The sequence below is a fragment of the Gymnoscopelus braueri genome (genome assembly GCF_963280865.1).
Source record: "Gymnoscopelus braueri genome assembly, chromosome: 6".
In the NCBI taxonomy this organism is placed as follows: domain Eukaryota; kingdom Metazoa; phylum Chordata; class Actinopteri; order Myctophiformes; family Myctophidae; genus Gymnoscopelus; species Gymnoscopelus braueri.
Window position 1 is genome coordinate 52787685 of NC_137607.1, and position 25190 is coordinate 52812874.

General features: G+C 41.9%; 1 protein-coding gene across 1 annotated transcript in view; it reads right to left on the minus strand.

The window, feature by feature from the left end:
• Nucleotides 1-25190, minus strand: part of celf5a (cugbp, Elav-like family member 5a) — a gene marked incomplete at both ends in the record, with an annotated part of 372721 nt that overhangs the window by 344529 nt on the left and 3002 nt on the right. Inside the window, one exon of the mRNA XM_080431230.1 lies at nt 1043-1125. Within this exon, the coding sequence (XP_080287356.1) occupies nt 1043-1125 (83 nt within the window). The remainder of the gene's footprint in view (nt 1-1042; nt 1126-25190) is intronic.

Consider the following 25190-nt stretch of genomic DNA (forward strand, 5'->3'; position numbering starts at 1 on the left):
ACTAGACTAAAATGTTAGTGAGGGACTAGTGGAGAAGAGATCCAGTAGAACTAAAAGACAAGTCATTTTATGTTTGGTTGTGCTCGGGTGTTGTACTAGAGCAGATCTACAAGCTCACAACGCGTCGTGAGTTTGTAGATCTGCTATTTTCAGCATGCAACCAAGTGTAAAATCAGGCATTACGACGCCATCAAGGCACCGCCAACATACATTTTAGTCGACTAAATCAACTGTAGATTTAGTCGACTAAAACTAGACTAAAACTAAAACATTTCAGATGACTAAAATATGACTAAAACTAAATGGAATTTTATTCAAAAGACTGAATAAAAATGTGCTGTCAAAATCAACACTAGCCCCAGGCCTCTCTCCCTTGGTCCACGCCGGACCTGACCACCAGAGACTCTTGTGTACTCTCTCTCTTCATTGCATGGGGTTGTTTTGTTCTCATTTATATAAAATCAGTTTGACACTTTTGTGTTTTGGTGTCAAACTCCTCAGAACATTTCTGTAAAATAGAGATTATTTGCCCCCAAAAAAATGCAAACAACAAAAACACATGAACATTTGATGTCACTGCCTCTAAAGCATAGGGGGGGTGGTCCGATCAATGCTGGCAATGTCCCTTGGAGAACAGACATGAAAAAGTTCAATCCAAGCCTTTAAATGGCTAGGATATCGATTGAATTGCTTTCCAAAGGCTTTTTTCTTTCTTGCTTTTTTTTTTCATCACTGGGACTCAGAAAGGAGAACGCTGCTTGGTGTGTAGCGGCTTGCAGATGGCATGGTTGACTGCCATAGTGGATGGAGAGAGAAAAGAGAGAGAGACAGACATAAAGATAGACAGACAGACAGACAGACAGACAGACAGACAGACCAATTAACTCTTGCGAGTCATTTTTTACACTCTCAGAGTGTAAATTAACGGTTAAGATCAGAAAGAGATAGTGAAAGGGAGAGAAAGAGAGGGAGAGACCTACCCCTGGCGGAAAGAGAGAGAGTGAAAGGGAGAGAGAGAGAGGGTGCATGGGGAGAGACCTACCCCTGGCAGCGTCTTCTGTTCATGAAGGGCGTTCTGAGCTTTGATGGCCGACTCCCGGGCACAGTAGGTGAGGAACGCACAACCTGCAGCACAGTGACACACCAGGACAGAAACATTATATACACGGACAAATGATCCTCAACCAATTTACTATGTAGGCATTTAGCACAGTGTCACATACTGGACTGCACGGGGAATGAGGACCCAAATGCAGGACAGCAAGGCAGGTAGAGTTAAAAACCCATGATTGGGTATTTTAACCCATTAAGACCTGAGGCTGATAAAAAAAAAAAGATCTTCTAAATCCTAACAGTTTTCTGAAAAAAAATATGTTGGTACAGTGGTGTGTTCTCCTTTTCATGTTAAAGGGGAAGACCACCCATTTTCAATATTTAACTATGTCATTAATATAGCATAAAGGAGTTGTGTGGAAATAAGAAAATTTTTAAATGTTAAAAATTTTAAATGTTAAACCCAAATTGATTTTGGGTTTAACATTGCAAATTACACCGTGATGACTCATCATGGTGTAATTTGCAATGTTAAACCCAAAATCAATTTGGGTTTAACATTTAAAATTTTTAACATTTAAAAATTTTCTTATTTCCACACAACTCCTTTATGCTATATTAATGACATAGTTAAATATTGAAAATGGGTGGTCTTCCCCTTTAAGGACCCCCAAAATTATATGTATTGCCACGGACCTCCGTCTCAAAATATTTTGTTCCAGGTACCCCGAGAAGCAAAGATTTGAGTAAGAAATGTTCGCTTTGAAAAAATATATATGCAAAGATTTGCACAACATTTTCACGATTCTTCCAAAAAATAGCAGATCTACAAGCTCATAGCACTCGGTGCCATGCTATGAGCTTGTATATCTGCTATTTTTGAATAGCCAAAGAAAGCTTAAGTGACACAGATGCGTTCCAGGTCTTATACAGATAAACAGAAGACATTCACAGTCACAAACTAACATGATGCAACACTGAACGATGACCCGGCAAGCACTGACTGGAGAACAAGACTAACATACACCAGGGCCGATTACACATGAGATCCAGCTGAGGAAGACAAGAACATAGAACCATGAAAACTAGAGCGAGAACATAGCTCTTGACCAGAGCGACTTACAACTAGAAATAATGTGCTCCTCGGAGCACAGGCCAGGCCAGGTAGTAGAAGACAATCGCAGCCAATCACGATGAAATGTAAAAAAAAAAAACGGACAGATCCGTGTTGATGACATGACTATAGAGATGATGTGTAACGATTTGCGTGATGTTTGGACAAAATCTGAAGGAGTAATAGCAAGAAATGTGTTTTGCAAAAATCAGCCTCCTGGTGGCGCTATAACAGGCCAATGTGAAAAGGGTGGCATTTCTTCTTCGGCCTAGGGGGAATGTGCGTGCAAAGTTTCACGGAAATCGGGCACTGGTGGCGCTATAAAAAGGCTGACGTGAAAAATGTGGGGCTAGAGGTTTTTCCTTTGCCTCAAGGGAGTGCGCGTGCACAGTTTCATGCCTATTGGTCCAGCTATTATAGGTAAAAACGTGAATCGGCCCGTTATAGCGCGACCATGAGGCCGATTTGATAAATGTAGGATGGCATTTCTTCCTTGGCCTATAGTGGGAATGTGCATGCAAAGTTTCACGGCAATCAGACGCAAATTTCATGATTTGAGAATTTTTTGTTCCAAACGGACCACCAAAACATAGTCTCGGCCACGCCTTCGGCCTGGCGGAGGCAATAAGCAAGGTAAACACATACGGTACATCAAATGCAGAGAGATAGTGTAGTGCCTCAGTAAACTAGGATCACGAGTAAACCAAGAACATCAGTCTAAACAATACACTATCAAAATACTAATTATGTACATTTAAACTAAATAGGATACCAGGTAAACAATGAACCTGGCATCTGTCTAAATAACCTGATATCAAAATGTTTACATTGTGGTCAAGAAAAACAAGTGACAACAACATGAGAACAACCAGTGTGGGGCCGTGAGCATATTGCAAGTGGGCCCCCAAATAATTGGCAAAACACTAAGATTGTACTGATAATATGATTCAATAAAAAAATGTACAAACTATTTCCTGGTATTTTGTGGTTTAAAACCTTGAAAGAATTATACAAATACATAGGAGATTAAAGTATATGTTAGTTCCTTTGATCCAAGCCGGAAAACACGATTGATTGATCGTTAAAATGAACACATGCTCTGAAAATGTGGCTGCCGTGTTAACTAAGTGGTCCGATGGGTGGGCCGCACACGCTTTTCGACATTTTCAAGTGGGCCCTGATCCAGAAAAGGTCGAGAACCACTGCATTAGAACAGTGCTTCTCAACCAGTGGTCCGGGGACCACCAGTGGTCCTTAGGGGGGTACCAGGGGGTCCCCAGCGAAATTAGTTAATATAGTGTCACAATCATTTTAACCGCTTAGGCTTTGGCTATTCAAAAATAGCAGATCTACAAGCTCATAGCGCAGCACCGAGTGACGCGCTATGAGCTTGTAGATCAGCTATTTTAGAAAAATCATGAAAATGTGTGCATATCTTTGAATATATATATATTTTTTTAAAGCGAAATTGTTTTACTAAATCTGCTTCTGAGGGGTCCCTGGCACAAAACATTTTCAGATGGGGGTCCGCGGCCAAATGTATATCAATTTAGGGGTCCTTGGCATGAAAAAGGTTGAGAACCACTGCATTAGAAGACAAACTGACCACCACTAACAGAGGAACATATAGCACACTTCAAAACAAGAACAAGTACACGCAGTGAAATCAATAGACAATGTTCCATTTGCATGCTCTCCGGGTTACAAATGGATAAAATTACACTGAGGTATGAGCATCACCATAGAAACGTAAATAAATGAAGAAGGAGACAGATTCAGAATTACAATCAGAAGACTTTGACTTTGGTGTTTGCTTCAAATAAGCAGCAATACAAGAACTAGAATAAAAGGAATTGAAACCAGACGTTGAACAGGAAACACCTTATTAGGTGTACAGTGAGGCCACAAGGCTTGAAAGATATCTATAGAATAACACAGACAGGTCTAGGCATGACATTAGCATAAACACTGCAGAAAAGACAAGCAGTTACAGTGCATACTATCTACAGCTAGCTATTTATCTATTTTCAGTTGTAGCACCGACCACAAAATCATTTTAAGTTACAAAAAAGCTGAAAGATATGAGGAAAACGAGGTCTAGTTCTAGACGGAAGGGATAGAATCAAGCGCGCTAGCATGCTCCGTACTGGCACGCCATCAAACTCACTCCATCAGAACATCTTGTCAGTCAAGAAAAATAACACCTTGCAGAAAGGGGAATGTGTCTGTCGGAATAAGGGAACAAGCTAATGACAGCAGGCAAACCGTGGAAGAACCAACGGTATACACACACACAGACAATTTCCTATAGCAGAGGGAGAAGAGGAGAGGAGAGGAGAGGAGAGGAGAGGAGAGGAGAGGAGAGGAGAGGAGAGGAGAGGAGAGGAGAGGAATGAAACAGAACAGAACAGTGGGTAGCTGGGGGATGGGGGGCAAGCCAGCCTGTCCAGCCTGCCCATCCTTAGCACCATGAAATCAGGCTCTTGCTGTCCGAAGCTCACAGCAGTCTGCCCAGCGCCACAACACTGAGCTCTTCTGACAGCCAGCAGCACAGACAGACACAAGGAACAGAGCTGACGGGGAGGGTGAGAGAGAGAGAGTGAGGGATGGGGGGGTTGATACCAGTCTGCAGATAAAAGGGGGGGAGGGAAGGGAGTCGCGTACACACACACACACACACACACAGAACTCATAAACAAAGCAAATGTACGTACACAGTCGCATTACAGTACATGCGAGTTCTGCCGAAAAGGAGAAGATGGAAGGGGTTGACAGAAGGAGGAGTGGGAGAGAGAGAGAAAACAGAGGGAGTGTATTGAGGCAATCATTCCCCCCCCCCCCCCCTGACTGTCTGAATAAATAGATTTGCTTGAGCTCTATTAATGAGGTTCATGTGGGTTACCCCACAGTATCATATTTCTGCCACTTGGAAGATGGTTTATTAGCAGCCCCAGCCTGAATTTTGGATCCCATTTCAACAGCCAAACGGTATTCAGTGGGTGTTGATAAATTAGGTGTCTTTTACACACAGACAATATTCCAATCCATTCCTCACATTGAATATCAGATCACCTTCAGCCCATCCTATACATTCACCACCCCAGTCAGTCAAACCCCTAATTTTCTAACAAGATATTTTCTTTCTTTCCTGCTTTTTCAGTTATAGTGTATGCGTACTGTACGGTGCAGTGCTGATTTCGTCGACTAAAACTATGACTATGATGTCGACTACCTTTTTTTCACTGACGAAAACTAAATAAAAACTAAGCTATTATGACTAAAACTAAGACTAAATATATTGACAATTTCGTCAACGAATATAAACTAGACTAAAATGTTAGGGAGGGACTAGTGGAGAAGAGATCCAGTAGAACTAAAAGACAAGTCATGTTACGTTTGGTTGTGTTCGGGTGTTGCGCTATAGCAGATCTACAAGCTCACAACACGTCGCGCATCAACGCGTTGTGGGCTTGTAGATCGGCTATTTTCAGCATGTAACCAAGTGTAAAATCAGCCATTACGACGCCATCAAGGCACCGCCAACATACATTTTAGTCGACTAAATCAACTGTAGATTTAGTCCACTATAATCTTATGATATTTAATCGACTAAAACTAGAACAGTAAAACATTTCAGATGACTAAAATATGACTAAAACTAAATGGAATTTGATTCAAAAGACTATGACTAAAACTGAATAAAAATTTGCTGTCAAAATCAACACTGGTAAGGTGTAAGGTAGCACACAAGTTTACGTTCCTTTCAAGGTTTTTGTAGCATGTGTACTTTATGTTTTCAAAGACCTTTGAACTTCTGTGGTTATAGTCTATCCATGCAGTGTACAGTACTGTACACGGAGGCGTGCCTATATAAGTAGAGCCAGGTCACTGCACCACTGTAACCTCCTGCAGGCTGCATCACAAAGGAGGGTTAGACTGCCATGTCAACCATTGATTCATTGATTGACCTGTAACCTTTATCGCCTGTATAGATGCTGCTCCAAGCATGTCCTGTGCGTGTGCATGTGCCTGTGTGCGTGTGCGTGTGCGTGTGCGTGTGCGTGTGCGTGTGCGTGTGCGTGTGCGTGCGTGCGTGTGTGTGTGCATGTGTGTGTGTGCGTGTGTGTAGGTGGGTGAGTGAGTGGGTACATGTGTACAGTATGCGTGTGCGTGCGACGTGCGCAGTGGTGGAAAAAGTACACAAATGTTTTACTTAAGTAAAAGTACCAATACTGCAATATAGAAATACTCAGTTACAAGTAAAAGTCTAGAATTCAAAATTGACTTGAGTAAAAGTACAAAAGTATTGGCATCAAAATATACTTAAAGAACAAAAAGTAAATGTAATAAAATATTTAAAAATAGCCGATCTACAAGCTCACAACGCGTCGCGCTTGCGACGCGTTGAGCTTGTAGATCGGCTATAATTCTTATGGATAATGGATTCTTATGGATAATTCTTATGGATTGAACCTTTAACAGTGTAGCTTTCTTTGTTTGTTTCTTAGGAGTAATGTGAGAGAATGCTTCCAGTATTTTTTTCCCCGTCTCTCTCTAGGTTTGCTGTTGTTGGTTTACTAGAGGAACGCTGGCCCCCTATCTCTGAATGGGAAATTAGTATTTTGCATTACAATCGCAAACACGATTTTATTTGTTAATGTGTAATGCATAGGGCACCGCAAATACATTAATAACCACAACAACGCTGGCAAACAAAGGAAAACACGAACTCCATTTAAATGTGATTCTGTGCTCTTTAATGTATGGCTTAATAAGAATTTGCAGGCCACGGGGCGAAAAAAGCTTTAACAACTTCATAATTGGAATCCAAACACGTACAAATTGCCAGCAATGCATCGCATACCAAGTGTGTGTGTGAGCGAGCGAGCGCGAGTGTGAGTGTGAATGTGAGTGTGAGTATGCGATACTATGCGTGCCTGCCTGCGTGTGTGTGTGTGTGGGGAGGGTAGGATGATGAAATTGTTTGAAACACAACATAAAGGTGCTGTAACTGGAGCCTGCTGACACAGCGATGGGGAATGCCTTGCCAGCGTGAGCAGATGATCCAGAACATCATCTGATAGCAATCTAAAAACCTTATCTCAACACACTGGTTCCAGCTCAGAAGGAAAAAGAACCCTCTCCTGTGTTTCCTCTCCTCTCCTCTCCTCTCCTCTTCCTTTCCTCTCCTCTCCTCATTCATACATGTACAGCAGTGTTGATTTCGTCGACTAAAACTATGACGAAAAATGTTTGTCGACTACCTTTTTACACTGACAAAAACTAAATAAAAACAAAATAAAAACTAAGCTATGATGACTAAAACTAAGACTAAATATACTGACAATTTTGGCAATAAAATCTAGACTAAAATGTTATGGAGGGATCTAGAGGAGAAGAGATCTAGTAGAACTAAAAGACATGTCATTTTATGGTTGGTTGCGCTCGGGTGTTGCGCTCTGAAAATAGCAGATCTACAAGCTCACAACGAGCTTGTAGATCGGCTATTTTCAGCATGCAACCAAGTGTAAAATCAGCCATTAGGACGCCATCAAGGCACCACCAAAATAAATTTTAGTCGCCTAAATCAACTGTAGATTTAGTCGACTATAACCTTATATTTAGTCGACGAAACTAGACAAAAACTAAAACATTTCAGATGACTAAAATATGACTAAATGGAATTTTATTCAAAAGACTATGACTAAAACTAAATCAAAATGTGCTGTCAAAATCAACACTGATGTACAGTTTAAAGGTGCATTGTGTATCTACTGGAACGTAGGGAGGGGGTGACTGATTAAAGAGCCTACAAGGGTGTAAGTGGGAAAGAGAGAGAGCGTTTCGGAGGAATAAAGCAGTGTCGACAGCAGCCATTCGCAGGGCTATTTACTGTGGCCATTATCAGAACTGTGCCAAGCCAAGCCTACATCTGGTGCAGCACCTTTGACCCCTAATCTGTTGAGGAGTGGCTAATTTCTGTTAAAGGTTTAATGACATTCACTTTTACACCACATTCAAAGTCTTTGTCCTGGTCCTTCAAAAGTGTACAAAAAGTTTTAAGTGAAAATTCCATTCCAGTGATCCATGGCAGGTGTTTTTCTCTCACATTTCTAAAGCCTTTTCAACTGCAATGAAAAAAAAAATCTTTGCCTGCGGGTGTCGCTGGTGAGGGATTTTGCCTGTCAATCATCGCCTCTGCTCCGCCCCCCCCAAAGGAAAGGATAGGGGAGGAGAGGGGCGAAGAGGAGAGTGGGCGGGATTAATCGACTGTGACCTCACTGTCGAAGGGCCAAGCTCAGATTAAAAAGTCTAAAAGTCCGGAATTCAAAATTTACTTGAGTAAAAGTATTGGTATCAAAATGTACTTAAAGTACCAAAAGTAGAAAGTACTCATTATGCAGATGAATGTCCCGTTTCACAAGTTTTCAAATGTATAAAATGTCTTTTGAAAATATATCTACAAGCTCACAAGGCGTCGCGATGTGAGCTTGTAGATCGGCTATTTTCAAATGGCCGAAATGTATATAGGGCTGAAGTGGTTACTCCATGTTTTGTAATAATAATCAAAATGTACAAAGTAACTAGTAACTAAAGTTTTCAAATAATTGCGGTGAAGTAAAAGTACAATATTTGCCTCTGAGATGTAAAAGGAGTATACTTTTCCTAATACTCCAGTAAAGTACAAAAAAATACCTCAAAATGTTACCTAGGTACAGTACTGGAGTAAATGTACTTAGTTACTTTACACCACTGCTCATCAAAGACACAAACTAAAGGGCACATAATATGCACACTGAAATCCCCGCTATACAGCCTCTAATATGTCTGCACCATCTTTCTTTCCTCCGTCCTCCATAGACTGAGACTCTCCCATCTCTTTGTCCCTAAAGAGGAGCCAAGCTGTCCCAGTGTAGTGGCAGAGAAAGTGTGAAGAACTTCCTCTCATTGTGGCATTTCCTTGGCCAAGTAAAAGGGAGCAGAAACGGAGCCAGTCCCTGGGCCTGGCACAGATTCTCACCCAGCTCCCCGGCTCGCACATCATTTGCACTCTGTGGAAAAAATGCCATCACCAAGGGTAAATGACTTGCTTACTTTATTTACTGCTGCACAGGGCCTCGAGGACGGGCCGGGGTAGAGGGGGGTGTGCAGGAGGGAGGGAGGGAGGGAGGGGGGGGGGGGCGGGGGGGGGGGTCGGAGTGATGGGCTTTCAGAGGGGTCGGTAGGGGTAGCTGAAATACACATCATCAGCACCAGATACACAATGTGATTATGACCTGAATCATCACCGGCCGGGGAGGCTCTCTTGCGGCGCCAGATTGACCGCGAGGGGGTTAATCATGGTGGTCTCGGAGCAGCTCTCTTGGCTTGCTTTAATCACTCCCTCACCTCTTCAACAAAAAAAAAGCAGATCCCAGATCTGTCTCTCTCTGTGCTCGAATGACCCCACCCACCCATGCCGGAGGAGGCGGGTCGGGGAGAGAGGGATGAGAGATAGAGGGAGGGAAGGAAGGAAGGAAGAGGTATTCGGTATAATCAAGAAGAAGAGATGGAGCATGGGGGGACTTTTTTCCAAAGTGCTCTCACTCATTGTACTGACAACAATATTTTCTCTGCCCGGGCCCTAATGGGCTCGTAATGAGTTGCTGTAATATAAGCAGAAGCCTAGCGTAACCTGTAAACCTTAATTAAGTCAGGCAGCCACCTTAACCCATTAAGACCGGGAACGCATCTACGTCATTTTAGATTTCTTTGGCTATTCAAAAATAGCAGATATGCAAGCTCATAGCGCGGCACGAGCTTGCATATCTGCTATTTTTTTTTAATCATGAAATTTTGTGCATCTCTTTGAATATATATATATTTTTAAGCGAACGTTTGTAACTCAAATCTTTGCTTCTGGGGGTCCTTGGAACTAAATATTTTGAGATGGGAGTCCGCGGCCAAATACATATCATTTTGGGGGGTCCTTCAGTTTGAGAACCACTGATATTGTAGCAACATAAGTGTTTCAGAAAACTGTTAGAATTAGAGGACATTTTGTAGAATCGGAACCTCAGGTCTTAATGGGTTAAAGCCGGCCGACCTGTGCGCTCCATCTCAAGATCCCGTGGTCCGCCCGGCCGCACTCCTCCACTCCTCCTTCATCAATCACGCCATCCATCCCGCCACATCATCTCTCCACCAGTTCTCAAACCCTGTTGACGCACGCACACCCTTTCCCTCCACACTTCTTCCCCTTTGCTTCCCTTCACCTTGAAGCAGAGAGGGGAGAGGGCTGGGAGAGGCGGAACAACGTCACAGCGCTCTGTGAGGACTGACGGTGTCTGTCCATCACCAGTCAGAGACACACGGTCCCCCCCCGGACCCCTCCTTGATTTGACCCCTGAGCAGGAGACCTCAGCGTATTGATTTGTTGATGCTCGCTCATATAGACTTCACCGGGCATCCGAGAGCTACTCAAACAGATCCATACGACACTACTACACGTGTGTGTGTGTGTGTGTGTGTGTGTGTGTGTGTGTGTGTGTGTGTGTGTGTGTGTGTGTGTGTGTGTGTGTGTGTGTGCGCGTACAGTATGGCAGTGTGTGCTTATACACATTCATGTTGTGCTGTGCACAGTTGCCAGTACAGTACAGTACAGTACAGGACACAGTGTCTAATGAGTGTGACAAAATACTATAAATTCTCTCTGAAAGGCTCTGTTTATATGTCTCAGGATCAATACTAAGAGGCAAAGGAGCCATTGCAACAAAGCAGCAAAACAGAATTTGACACACAAACAAACACAGGACAACTTGAGTTCCAAACATCAACTGATTTCAAAAGTCTAAAAGCTGCCCGGAAACGGATAGAGTTTCAGTAAGTAAAGTGACAAATCGCCGTCGCTGCCCGGAACTCTCTTAATATATGACTCCGGGAAATACTTACGATGCAAGAGCTTGGCATCCGCTACGGTACTGTAACCTTAACAGGTACAGTACCATAGGAGATGCCAAGGTCCTGCATCATACTCTAAGTATATATAAGACCTGGCAAGTTTTGTTTCTTAACCCATTAAGACCGGGAACGCATCTGTGTCATTTTGAGTTTTCTTTGGGCTATTCAAAAATAGCAGATCTACAAGCTCATAGCGCGGCACCGAGTGCCGCGCTATGAGCTTGTAGATCTGCTATTTTTGAAAAATCGTGAAGGTTTGTGCAAATCTTTGAATATATATTTTTTAAAGCAAACATTTGTAACTCAAATCTTTGCTTCTGGGGGGATTCTACAAATATCTTCAGAACAACAGTTTTAAAAAAAGAACTTATGTTGCTACAGTATAATATCAGTGGTCCTCAAACTTTTTTCATGTCAAGGACCACCCAAAATGATATGTATTTGGCCGTGGACCCCCCATCTCAAAATATGTTGTTCCAGGGACCCCCCCCAGAAGCAAAGATTTGAGTTAAAAATGTTTGCTTTAAAAAATATATATATTCAAAGATTTGCACAAATGTTCACGATTTTTCAAAAATAGCAGATCTACAAGCTCATAGCGCGGCACTCGGTGCCGCGCTATGAGCTTGTATATCTGCTATTTTTGAATGGCCAAAGTATAAAGTAATGGTTTTAGTGGTGACACAGATGCGTTCCTGGTCTTAATGGGTTAATTAAAACCAACGTCATCAGAAAAAGTTCAGCATACTGAACAAAAACCATTGAGGCTATATGGATGCAAAAATAGATGATTTATTTAGCCTACATTGTGAAAAAAAGGTTTATCTTTCGGTGTTCAGACCGTGTCATCAGCACTTTTTTCATGTAGTCACTTTTTTTCCACAATGTAAATAAATCATCTATTTTTGCATCCAAAGAGCCTCTATTTCATTTATTTATCCTATATTAAAATTGGCTAATGAGAGCAACAGACGGCCGGCCGGGCGGGCAGGCGCTAGGGGCAGGCACTAGTGAAGTACATAAAATGTACAGAATACAACTTTTGTCCACGAAAACAACACTCATGTGGCTGTCTCACAGATGAGGCACAGCTTGTCCACAGGGGTTTTCCAATGTGTTCATCTTTGTCTTGACCAGAGCATGTTGAACATGTCATTTTGCATCAGGAATGATCTGAGAGACTCTTCCCACCAACACCCACAAGCTCTGGTGCTGATTCGATGAATTATCCACGAATATGTAATTATTTTTCACAAAACACATCTCCATAAAAGCATAAAGACGCAGCATGACGTCGATGACTCGTTTCGTTCATCTTCAACTTGCTCAAAAACATTGGTTTCCTTGTTTAAAATCCTTTGTGTCTTTCTTGTCTGCTGTTGCTGTGTCAACAACTCAGAAGTGTGGATCAGACATCATCTTTGTTTGGTGATCAAAGAAATTCACTGGTTCTGTGAACCTGGCTCCTCCTTGATCCTGCTTTCTGAAGGTCATATGCATGAGCTCTCCATCACTCACTCATATGGAACGGTAACTTTGCAAATGATGGTCCATCTCTTTCATGCACTGTGTGCTCACCAGGAACAATGAGGAAGTAATTACCTCTAGAATGCCTTTTCCATAAAGGTTGTAGCAGCAATCTTCTGGTGGTTTCATGAAGCAGCCTCACAGCCTCAACACATATCCATGATCTGCAGGCATATATGTTGGCAGCTCTTCACAAGGTCCTGTTATGTGGTTCATCTCTGGTATAACTGCTGCACTGCTGTAAAAGCATGTAAAAGCTCTCTGGATCTGAACTCCAGTGGGTCTTCATGGAATAATGGCACATCTCTTCGGGGGTAAATGAAACAGCCTCTGGGTTCTTTGCTGCAAGCATCTCTGTAACGTCGGTCTGTCGTTGCATCAGTCGATACATCTCTCACACTTTCGTTATATTGCAACAATTATATGGATTGTTCAGGCTTTGGCTGCAGAGCTATTATTCTGTTTGGGTAAAAAGCACCAGATGCCACACACCTGGGTCAGCTAGCTTCTCTTGGAAATGTGGACATCTCTCTTCTTTTAGGCTTGGTGGATGAGAGGCTATTCAGACTTATGCGTCCTGTAGAGGTTTTGTCGCAGCAGGTTTGTTCATAACTTCAAGCCCACTTGGTTGACACGTTAGATACACTGTCCATTGGGTCGCCTGAAACCATTCCTCAAATTTTGGGCATTGATCTGCTTTAGACTGAAACCAGACATATTAAGGGGGCTACATGCTTTCCGTCTGATGTCCGAACTAGCTTGGATAGCGGTAGGTTATATAACTACAAAATGTCGTCAATAAGAACTTCTTATGCTGGAGAAGAAGGTTTCTACACTTGCACTGTGAGTGAATATCTAAACTAACCAATAAACTATACATAAAAACTTTAATTCTTCAGTCCTAATTTATATAATACCTATAACTATAGAAAGAAATCTAATCAAAATATACTTTATGTTCACAGGTTTTGGCGCTCACACCTGACTTATGCAGACTGTCTGGGTGCTCCATCCCTGCTCTGTCATTAAACCCAGAGCCAGTTCTATAAATAAATGTAGTGGCCCGCATCCCAGATGAGCAAGCTAATTGACACTGTTAATGGATGGGGTTTCACAGCGCTGTAAATAATGTGTAGGTTCTCACTTGCTGTCTCCTGCTATGCTACTTCTGGGAGGGCGACAGGAGTGTACCTGCCAAGACTCTTTTCTCTCTCCAACCACCCCCCCCCACCCCACACACACACCCTCCCCCCCAACAAGGGTGTGCTGGCCAGGGGATTTACATAGAAATCAATAGCAAGTTTTCGAAAAGCACCGTCCCCAGTCAAGGTCAGAAAACTGCCTGTCTTCCTCTTCATGTACAATAACAACCTCTCCTGGATAAACGTGACCTGACAAAAGGGTAAAAGCATCACCTCGCTTATACTTGGCTTATATGTCTACTGACTGGACACTGTGGTGGTGGTGCAGTAAGTTGCAAAGTGATCATTTTCCAATAGATGCATGTTTTTTTAACCCACTGAGACCTGAAGCCGATTCTACAAATGTCTTCTAAATCCTAACAGTATTCTGAAAAAACGTATGTTTCTATATCAGTGGTTTTCAATCTTTTTCATGTTAAGGACCCCCAAAATGATATGTATTTGGCCGCCGACCCCCATCTCAAAATGTTTTGTTCCAGGGACCCCCCAGAAGCAAAGATTTGAGTTAAAAATGTTGGCTTTAAAACAATATATATTCAAAGATTTGCACACATTTTCACGATTTTTCAAAAATAGCAGATCTACAAGCTCGTAGATCTGCTATTTTTGAATAGCCAAACTGTAAAATAATGCTTTTTTAGCTCAAAATTTAAAAAAATGCACAAATGCGTTCCGGGTCTCAATGGGTTAATTTTATGTGCTCCAAATTGTCAGATTCCATACCGATATTTGCAGCTATCTTGTCCACTTTCAAAAAAGGCGAAGGCGTTTGAACCCTTTTGAGGCAGGATCAAATTGATTGATGTGGCAGAGTCACATTTTGTAAAAGATTGGCAGCTGTAAACTGACTGGCTAAGGCTACCAAAGAGATAGATCTGTTTTTCAGCCACTTTGATTCAACAAATTGAAAAGATGCCTTTCAAGATAGGGCTTCAAAAAGGACCAAGAGAGCCTTGCCAGGGTGAGGTGATTAACAGAGGGATGAGTATTAAGCATACATAAGAGAAGAAAAGAATGTCATCTTCCCCCATCACGCATACACTGACTGCACTCCCGTCACGTTGCTCCTTATTCTTGGGCCACGTTGAGATGAAACTCTAATTGCATGTTTCTCGCACATTCTTCCAAATAGACTTCTTAATGAGAGGTGATAGAGTCTGGTCTTTAGTTCCACGCACACAACAGAGCCCAGACATTCTGAACCTAGCCTTTCACAACTGGTCTGGAAGGGGATAATAATTAACACAGGTGGTCTGATTAACGAACATGCGCCACATTGTTAGTTGCATTGTTGTATATTTCCCGGTAACAACACTCAAACTGTGGTATTCTGTCGAAAGCCTGGCAGCCGCTAGCACTTTGAGATGGAGAGAGTGGGTGAGAGCAAGAGGAAGAAAGACACAGATGGGTAGAAGGGGGTTTGAACTGAGCAAGAGATGGGGGGAAAAAGATGTAAAGGTAAACATTAAAGCAGAAGTAAAGAGAGAAAGCTGGAAAAAGCAGCCAATACAGATATGAGAAACCATCAGCCACTAATTAATTTTTTTTTATGAAACCAGATGTATCAATGAGCTAATGGAAGGGAAGCCATGTTGGATTTCACTGTCAAGTTCATAAACTAAAACAACGTCAGTCATCACATTTAACCCATTAAGACCTGAAGCCGATTCTACAAATGCCCTCTAAATCCAAACAGTTTTCTGAAAAGATGTATGTGTTTCTATATCAGTGGTGCTGAAACTTTTGCATGTCAAGGACCCCAAAAATGATGTGTATTTGGCTGCCGACGCCCATCTCAAAATACATTGTTCCAGGGACCCCCAGAAGCAAAGATTTGAGTTAAAAATGTTCGCTTTAAAATAATATATATTCAAAGATTTGCACACATTTTGACGATTTTTCAAAAATAGCAGATCTACAAGCTCGTAGCGCGGCACTTGGTGCCGCGCTATGAGCTTGTATATCTGCTATTTTTGAATAGCCAAAGTGTAAAATAATGCTTTTTTTAGCTCAAATCTAAAAATGACAGATGCGTTCCCGGTCTTAATGAGTTAATCGCCGACGCCAAGTAAGATACACATGCATCCATCTTTCATCCGTCTCCAATCCACATGCAATTATTTTGCGTCCCAAAAATATGCAGCGTGATGCATCTTCAGCATAAAAGCCTCTGGGCAGTTTTTTGGGCAGAGTCTGCCTCTCATCACAGAGAACAGAGCCTTTTAGTGCAGTTGTCAGTTTGCCACTATAACCCATTCAGACCGGGAGAAGAATCTGTGTCATTTTTAGATTTATTTGGCTATTCAAAAATAGTAGATCTACAAGCTCATAGCGCGGCACCGAGTGCCGCGCTATGAGCTTGTAGATCTGCTATTTTTTTGAAAAATCGTGAACGTTTGTGCAATTCTTTGAATATATATATATTTTTAAAGCCAACATGTTAAACTCAAATCTTTACTTCTGGGGGATTCTATAAATGTCTTTTAAATCCTAACAGTTTTTTGAAAAAACTGATGTTGCTATAATATCAGTGGTTCTCAAACTCTTTTCATGTCAAGGACCACCGAAATTATATGTATTTGGACCCCCCCCCATCTCAAAATATGTTGTTCCAGAGACCCCCCAGAAGAAAAGATTTGACTTACAAATGTTCCCTTTAATAAATAAATATATATATTCACAGATTTGCACACATTTTCACGATTTTACAAAAAAAATGCAGATCTACAAGCTCATAGCGCGGCACTCGGTGCCGCGCTATGAGCTTGTAGATCTGCATTTTTTGAAACAATGTTGTAAGTCGTGGTTACACAGATGCGTTCATGGTTTGAATGAGATAAGTGCCACTCCTCTAGTGGACAAGATGGAGTGAACTGAGTGGATGAAGAAGAAGGGATGGAAGTTGAAAAAAGGGTAAGAAAAAGCAGGAGGTCAGGCGGAGAGAGAGAGGAGAGGACTCTAACGTTCGCCTACAGATGCTGCTCATCCCGCTCCGCCAATCATGCCCCCCCCCCCCCTCCCTTCTTCCCTCCCCTCCCTCATTCTCTCCCTTCTCTCTCTTTCTGCACACAGCATGGGATCAGTCTTTGGGGGGGGGGAGGCTGGCAGGCAATCAGTGATGTCATGCCAGCAGCACAGCGATGGCAGCTTAACCTATTTTCGGAAATACCACAGAAACTGCTATTTATAACCATTGCTGAGCAGCGTACATCATCTCCACACACACATACATCCCTTACGGACCCTGAGTATTCATAGACGTTTTTCCATCCTTACTATGTCTCTTCATCTGACCAAACACTGTTAAATATTCATACATTATTTAGGTTACATGTGGGGGGGGGGGATTTTAATGATGATGTTATTGATTATTATTGCCATTACAGACAATATGTATAGCCTAAAATTATAATGTCAAATCTATTAGTAGTTACAACAAATAGTAATGGCTGCTTTAACCCATTAAGACCGGGAACGCATCTGTTTTTAGATTTCTTTGGCTATTCAAAAATAGCAGAAATACAAGCTTGTAGATCTGCTATTTTTTGAAATATCGTGGCAAAATCTTGGATTATATATTTTTTTAAAGGGAACATTTGTAAAATATTTACTTCCAGGAACCCCCAGAAGCAAAGATTTGAGTTACAAATGTAGTATTTGCACAACTTTTCATGATTTTTCAAAAATAGCAGATCTACAAGCTCATAGCGCGGCACTCGATGCCGCGCTACGAGCTTGTATATCTGCTATTTTTGAATAGCCCAATGATATCTAAAAATGACACAGATGCCACAGATGCGTTCCCGGTCTTAAAGAGTTAACACCAGATTACATTTGTGTTGATAGCCCAAAAAAAAAGCAACAGTAAAATGTATGACAGCCTAGCGGTAGGCGGTAAGTGTCGCAGCAGCATTACTGTAGTATTATTGGTTTTAGTAGTTTGTATTAGTCGTATTTGTCCTGTGAAGTGAGAGTATTACTACTAGAGGGATTTTCTTGTATCAGCAGCTTCAGCTTGGGCGTGATTATGTTATACATCTGCCAAACCTTGCCCTCCACTACCCCGCGCCACCCTTCCTTCCGTGTTCAATCCCTTTGTTTTCCTCTCCTCTCCTCCTCGCGCCTGCCGGTGTGCCCAAACAGCTCTCAACCTGTCAGTGGATTCCTGCAATGTCCTGAGCTCTGCAGCCGTCACTCTGCTCTCAGAGAGTGCCTTGGGATGAAAAGAAACCATTTGTTTCTGCATCTGTGACAAACACTTAACCCATTGCGACCGGGAACGCTGTATCTGTGTAACCACTTAAACCAAAAACAGCAGATCTGCAAGCTCATAGCGCGGCACTTGAGCTTGCAGATCTGCTGTTTTTGAAAAATCGCGAAAATGTGTGGAAGCCTTTGAATCTATGTACTTTTTACAAAAAAATATATTTGTAACTCAAATCTTTGCTTCTAGGGGATTCTACAAATGTCTTCTAAATCCTAACAGTTTTTTTTTTTTAAACGTATGTTGCTATTTATCAGTGGTTCTCAAACTTTTTTCATGTCAAGGACCACCAGGAAGCAAATATTTGAGTAAAAATTTTATATATAGTATTTAAGATTTGCACACATTTTCACGAGTGCCGCGCTACGAGCTGTAAAATCTGCTATTTTTGAATAGCCCAAGGGGAAAAAGAAATGATTCAGACGCGTTCCCGGTCTGAATGGGTTAATCTTTTCCCCTCCGCTTATCCGTCCGTCCGTCCCTCCGTCCATCCATCCATTCATTTGTTCCCAGCCCATGTGTCTGTCTGTCATTTGCCTTGTGGACCCGCTGCGTACGCGTCGCCAAGTGCACTCCAATTCCTCTCTGTCACATTGTTCTAACCCATTAAGACCTGGAACGCATTTTATTTGAGCTAAAAAAGCATTATTTTACACTTTGGCTATTAAAAAATAGCAGATATACAAGCTCATAGCGCGGCACTGAGTGCCGCGCTACGAGCTTGTAGATCTGCCATTTTTGAAAAATCGTGAAAATGTGTGCAAATCATTGAATATATATTGTTTTACAGCGAACATTTTTAACTCAAATCTTTGATCTGGGGGGGTTCCTGGAAAAATTTTTTTGAGATGGGGGTCCGCTGCCAAATACATATCATTGTGGGGGTCCTTGACATGAAAAAGATTTGAGAACCACGGATATAGAAACATACGTTTTTTCAGAATACTGTTGGGATTTAGCAGACATTTCATTTGTAGAATCGGCTTCAGGTCTTAACGGGCTAAGTGACAGCGGCAAACTCGCTCGCACTCTCATTTGCTCTTGAGGGCTCTCTCCCTCTCTCTCACGTGCGCCGATCTGCACTGTGCATGTACATACAGCTCACACACCTGCATCAAGGACTCACAAAGCCATTTAGTATTCTGTGAGAGATGTGTGATGGCTTGACTAAGCTGTGTTTTTTTTTTTTTTTTTCTAGGGTCAAAAACATGGTGAGTCCTCAAAGAGCTACAGCACACTACAAGGCAAGACAAATAACTTATTATTTTCCCGGGGCTTGTACAAGGCTTTATCGCATGAGTTCCCCCTGAACCATTTCAAAATGGAGAGGGGATTATCAAAAAAACATTACATTAAAATCTCCTCTCTCTCTCTCGTTATTTCATTTTCCCCTTCTAAAATGAATCTGTGCCCAGCGAGGCTCAAACACAACATTAAAGAGCACAGGGGCAGTGCTCATAGAAACTCACAACCCCCCCCCCCCCACCCTCCTCCCCCTCCTTCTCTCTGTATCTCTCCCTTCCCTGCCTTATATCTCCTCTCTCCTCTTTTCTCCTTCTCCCTCTTTAAAAATGGTACATTCTGCTTTGTAGGCAATGGCACTCTGCTAAGCCCACCATACAAAATAGATAGGCTTCTATCCCTCTATTTAGACCAAAGGGAATAGCTGTGACCTTTGTGCAAAGAATGAGAAGGTGGTATGTCTCTACAGACTCTATGCCTTTCGAGAAGAAATGTGACCTGCAACTCACAAAGAATATTTCAAAACCAACATTCTGTCACTAAGCCTAGTAGCTGTTCCTTCAGTGACCTAAATTATTTCTATTTTGAAGATGGGGGAAAGTAGCATTTTTAAATATATACTGTATATATATTTTTTCAATCTGGCAGCGCAGTAATGATGGGCACAAAATAAAGCCAACTAACAAATCAATTGGAAGCTACTTACTTTGCTCTTGAGAAAGTGATTCTAACATCAAGGGAGTTTGTAGAGAGTGTGCCACAAAAAAAAATGGTAATCAACTTATGTACAATTATTTTTGGTCCATGACATGCCCCACATACTGGAGTAAATTCAGCTACATTAAATAATACCCACATGTACAATTAGGCAAAGTGCATCAAAAAAAAACATTAAGCGATATCTTTTTTTTCATCCTGCCATTTTTGCAATACAGTATGGATTCACTTGAGCTCCATGATGAATTGAAAATGTAATAATAACCATTCAAAATGGCATTAAACCAGCAAAACCTTTGACAGGCACCCACAGTCACACTATAATACAATACATCTAATCTCTGAAGGCAGATTGTGCTACTAGCAGAATCTGTCAGCACCACCACTGCCCTAAACATGTAGTGTTTAGGGCAGAAGCACCCAGGAGGAAGTGGACTAAGAAGGGGGGAGGAGACAAACCAAGTTCTTGTTTCTACACAAAAAAAGGAGGTGGTGCCCCCAGAGGCAAAAAAATATAAATACTTGTTTTCCTTTTTTTTTCACCGAATGGGTTCCCATATTGCAGTACATTTAACCTTCACCAAAACCCCAAAATGAAACTAGCCACTGTTGAGTTGTATGCACTATGCAGGGCACAGTCATTCAGTATACAGTATAGAGATGTAAGTTTGACAGTCAAAGAAAGCATCTCAACCATAAAGCTGATCTACAGTATACTGTATTTTCTTGCAGACCTCCTCCCTCTCCCACACACACACACACACACACACACACACACACACACACACACACACACACACACACACACACACACACACACACACACACACACACACACACACACACACACACACACACACACACACACACACACACACACACACACACACACACACACACACACACACACACACACACACACCTCTGCTCCTCCTTTAGGCAATCTTGGAGTTCAAGTATATTCTAGTAAAAAGGTCATGGAATAAGAGCTTTCCCAACATACCAAGAACACACTGTACTGTAACACGCCGTAATGAATGTTACATCGGTGCAGAAAATCAATCCATCTGAAAGGCTCTCTCTCAGGCATGAAAAAAAAGGGGGGCGGAAAAAGTATAGACGGGTTGAAAGCCAGGTGAGCGTTTGGTGTGTGGACACTAGCCCCCAGTGGAGGAAGACTGCGTCGACAGCATGGAGGATGGCCACTTTCCTCCAACAGCGAGCCAACAGCAAAGAGAGGAGGAGGAGGAGGCGAGAGAGAGAGAGAGAGAGAGAGAGAGAGAACACTCCTCATCCTGAAGTCAAGGCCCATAGCGCCTGTCAGAACCAGTTGAGCTGCTGCATCTTTTATGAGGAAAGCACTGTTGCTTATTACAATATTTACAGACATTTAAGGGCTGTGAAGCAAACGCTGATATTGCATTAGTCTGGCCTGGTGGCCTTCAACCACAAGCCCCAGACAAGAAGACAACCTTATTCTCTTATTCTTCCAAATCATTTGACAAAACTACATTGGAGACAGACAATTAATGTTATAGTGAGTTTACAAGAACGATATGATGCCAAGACGTAAAAAAAAGGGACGAGAAAAAAAAGCTGTTGCTTTTCCTGTCGGCCGACACTGAGAGCTTCGTCTATTTGTGGTTTTCATCAAATTGCATAATTTCATTGATAGCCAATCAAGCCAGACTGTGCGCCACCTGCTGAGACGTCCAACCCTAAATAAAACGATCCTTCAATAAACTGCTGTCAGTCTATGGTTGTGTGGGTATCAACGCAGAGCTGTGTGCGTGCCTGCCTGCCTGTGCGCGTGCCTGCGTGCGTGTGTGTGTGTGTGTGTGCTAGCCACACTCTTCCTATACGACTCTGTTTATGGTCTGTAAGTGAATTTGCTCCCATCTGTTTCCTCAGGGGGGAACGCTGTCCTACAACTACTCGTGGTCTCAGATGCGTTCCGTATGAGCCCATTCGCCACGGAGCGAGGAGACACACACTCCCACACTCTCATATCTATGATGTGTATGAAAGAGGTAGACGTATGAAAGAGGAGGATGTGGCAAACAAAAGATTCCCCAAGATTAGTTTAGTCAACACGACTGGCCATTCAGGCATAATCCTCTATAGGGACACTCTGGGTCCCCTATTAATACTATCTCATTTTGGCGTGACGTGCACCGCATGTAGACTTCCCCTTCTCACTTTTCAAATCCGTCCCTCCATCTTTTCCACCCGCGTCCCTCATTTCATTGCAAAGGACGACCCACAGACAGATAGACCCCTATCCGTAAGACCAGCTCGAATGGAGGGAAAAATAAAAAACTTGAATAAATATTTCATTAGATTATTCCATGATTTAATGTGCTGCTGCTTGGCTGAGGTCTATGGCAATATCTCTAGTCCATTTATAAATGCATTAACACAATGATCCCCCGACACTAGCTTAATATTGATACTGGCTGCCTCAGCCAGCAGATGGAAGCAGCGTGGGGGTTTGTATTGCCTTGTCTGTCTGTCCACAGTGCTGAATCATTCTTGCTACACACACACACACACACACACACACACACACACCTTCGCTGTCCTCGCCTCTCTCTCTCTCTCCCTCTCTAACTCAAGGCGTGTAAATGGGCCCATAAAGGTTCCACTTGATTCCATTTGTACACTCTCAAGAGTTCAATTAACACTCGGTATTTTCCTGTGTGGCTTTGTGACATTTTCTTGAAATTGTATTGTTTTTTTTCTCCCTCCAATCTGTCACTACGAAATCCATGCAGTTATATTAAGGAGCAAAACAAACAAACAATTTCTTCAGCCATCTTTAGCCACTGAACTGCACAGAGAAACGGAACGGCAGCTGCCTGCTTTTCATGTTTACGTCCAATTTTCTTGAAGCGAAACTGTCAGCTATAGCCAGTAATTCCAGAAACCCAGAATAAAAATAACCTTCAAACAGCCTTTTGTACAATGAAGAAAATACCATTTACAGAACGCCAAGCCTCGGTCATGTGTATGTATATGTGCGAGCACGTGCACATGCGTGTGCTCATACATGCGTGTACATGCGTGTGTGTGTGTGTGTGTGTGTGTGTGTGTGTGTGTGTACGCGCACTGTGAATTCTGCACGTGTGCTGTCAGTGGAAGCTAATTAGAAGCAAAAGGGAGAGGTTTTCACAGCCAGTGATAAATTCAACATCAGGAAATCCTCCACCTATTAATACCAATTGGGCGACAATAATTGGCAGGCCATCGACGGCGTGGGCAGAATTAATCATTTGAAGAGGAAGACTAGACTGCATTTTTAATTGGCGGAGGCAGCCACTGTTTAGGGAGGCAACCAGCTGATCACCCAGGAGACTGCTGCTTCAGACAATGCACATTTTGCTAATCCTCTTGAGTCAAGTTATTATGGCCACGCATTATTATCACGCTTTACAAACTAATTCCATGTTTTCCCTCATGGATTACCCGGGGGTGGGGGGAGGGGGGCGGGGGGTGGGATCAGTTGTATAAGGAAAAGAGTAAAGAATAAACAAACACAAAACATAACAACTGAAAGACTGTGAAATGGAAATCAAAAAATCAAATGACAGAACAACAGTACTTGGGTCTAATTACCCATAAGGCTTATGTGTGTGTGCGCGCACACATGCCTGCCTCTGTGTGTGTGTGTGTGTGTGTGTGTGTGTGTGTGTGTGTGTGTGTGTGTGTGTGTGTGTGTGTGTGTGTGTGTGTGTGTGTGTGTGTGTGTGTGTGTGTGTGTGTGGGGCTGACTGTGCATCTCCATGGCTGATATTCCAAATTATAAATCCAGTAGGGCCATGTCTATAATCCATTTAGCTTAATAAGGGAATTGACAGTAAAATATCCAAATAAAAGAATCAAAAACTACAGACATCTTCTAGTTTGACTGCTGTTAATTGTTTGTCTGGGATGATTATATTCTAAGATAAATCATTGAACTGATTTTCTAAACTAGTTTGAAATGTACAAATAAGACTAATTCAGTTTCACATGTGAAGGATAACATAAGAATAACAACCCGGGAGGGATGTTTATCATAAGTAATCACATCTATTTGTGTTTAGAAAAGATAACCTAATCTCTTAGATTATTTGAAGTGACATTATACTTTATATAATTCAAAGTAACTACAAGATGCTTAAAAGGGGTCATGTGAACCCTTTAAGACCGGGAACACGTCTGTGTCATTTTAGATTTCTTTGGCTATTGAAAAATAGCAGATATACAAGCTCATAGCGCGGCACCGAGTGCCGCGCTATGAGCTTGTAGATCTGCTATGTTTTTTTTAATCTTGAAAATTTCTGCAAATCTTTGAATATATATATATATATATATATATATATTTTCAAGCAAACATTTGAAACTCAAATCTTTGCTTTCCTGGGGGTCTTAATGGGTTAAAAAACAAACGTATCATATTAAAAGGTTTTCTTAACATAACGTTATGACGCATGTTAATTGTAGTTCAAGAGAAAACAATCACACTGTGGAAAAATGCATAATGATTTTGATGAGGATTATTATTATTATTATTATTATTATTATTATTATACCATAAGTAATATAGAGAGGTAACTAATGTGAAACACAATCCATGCTTACAAATCAATATACTACTAAATCATTTGATATATCATATTTCCTGTCCTGACCGAGTCATGCCATTTGACTCACATAGAAATATGTCAGTTACAGAATAAACATACAGACAACATCCATCTACAGTCCCAGTCTCTCTCTCTCTCTAAAATAATGCCTCCAAGTGCCCCACAGTATAATCGTCAGTGTTCATTTATCCATTTGTAACTCAGAGAGTGTACAAATGTGACCAAATAGAACCTTTTACAGGTCCATTTGGTTACATTTGTACACTCTCGTTGTTAAATTACACCGAGGATTTCACAATGTAATGTTCGGGGCTCTGATTTCAGCGTTCTCACACAACGATCAGTCGAACCGTAACTACTGCAATGATTATGCAATGCAGAGCAATAATATTTTACAACACATAGGGCACTGACGCATGCAGACAGACACACATACACGCACACAGTCATTTCAGATGAATAGGCCACTGCTGAGGAATGTTTTTCTATGTATTTTCAATAAA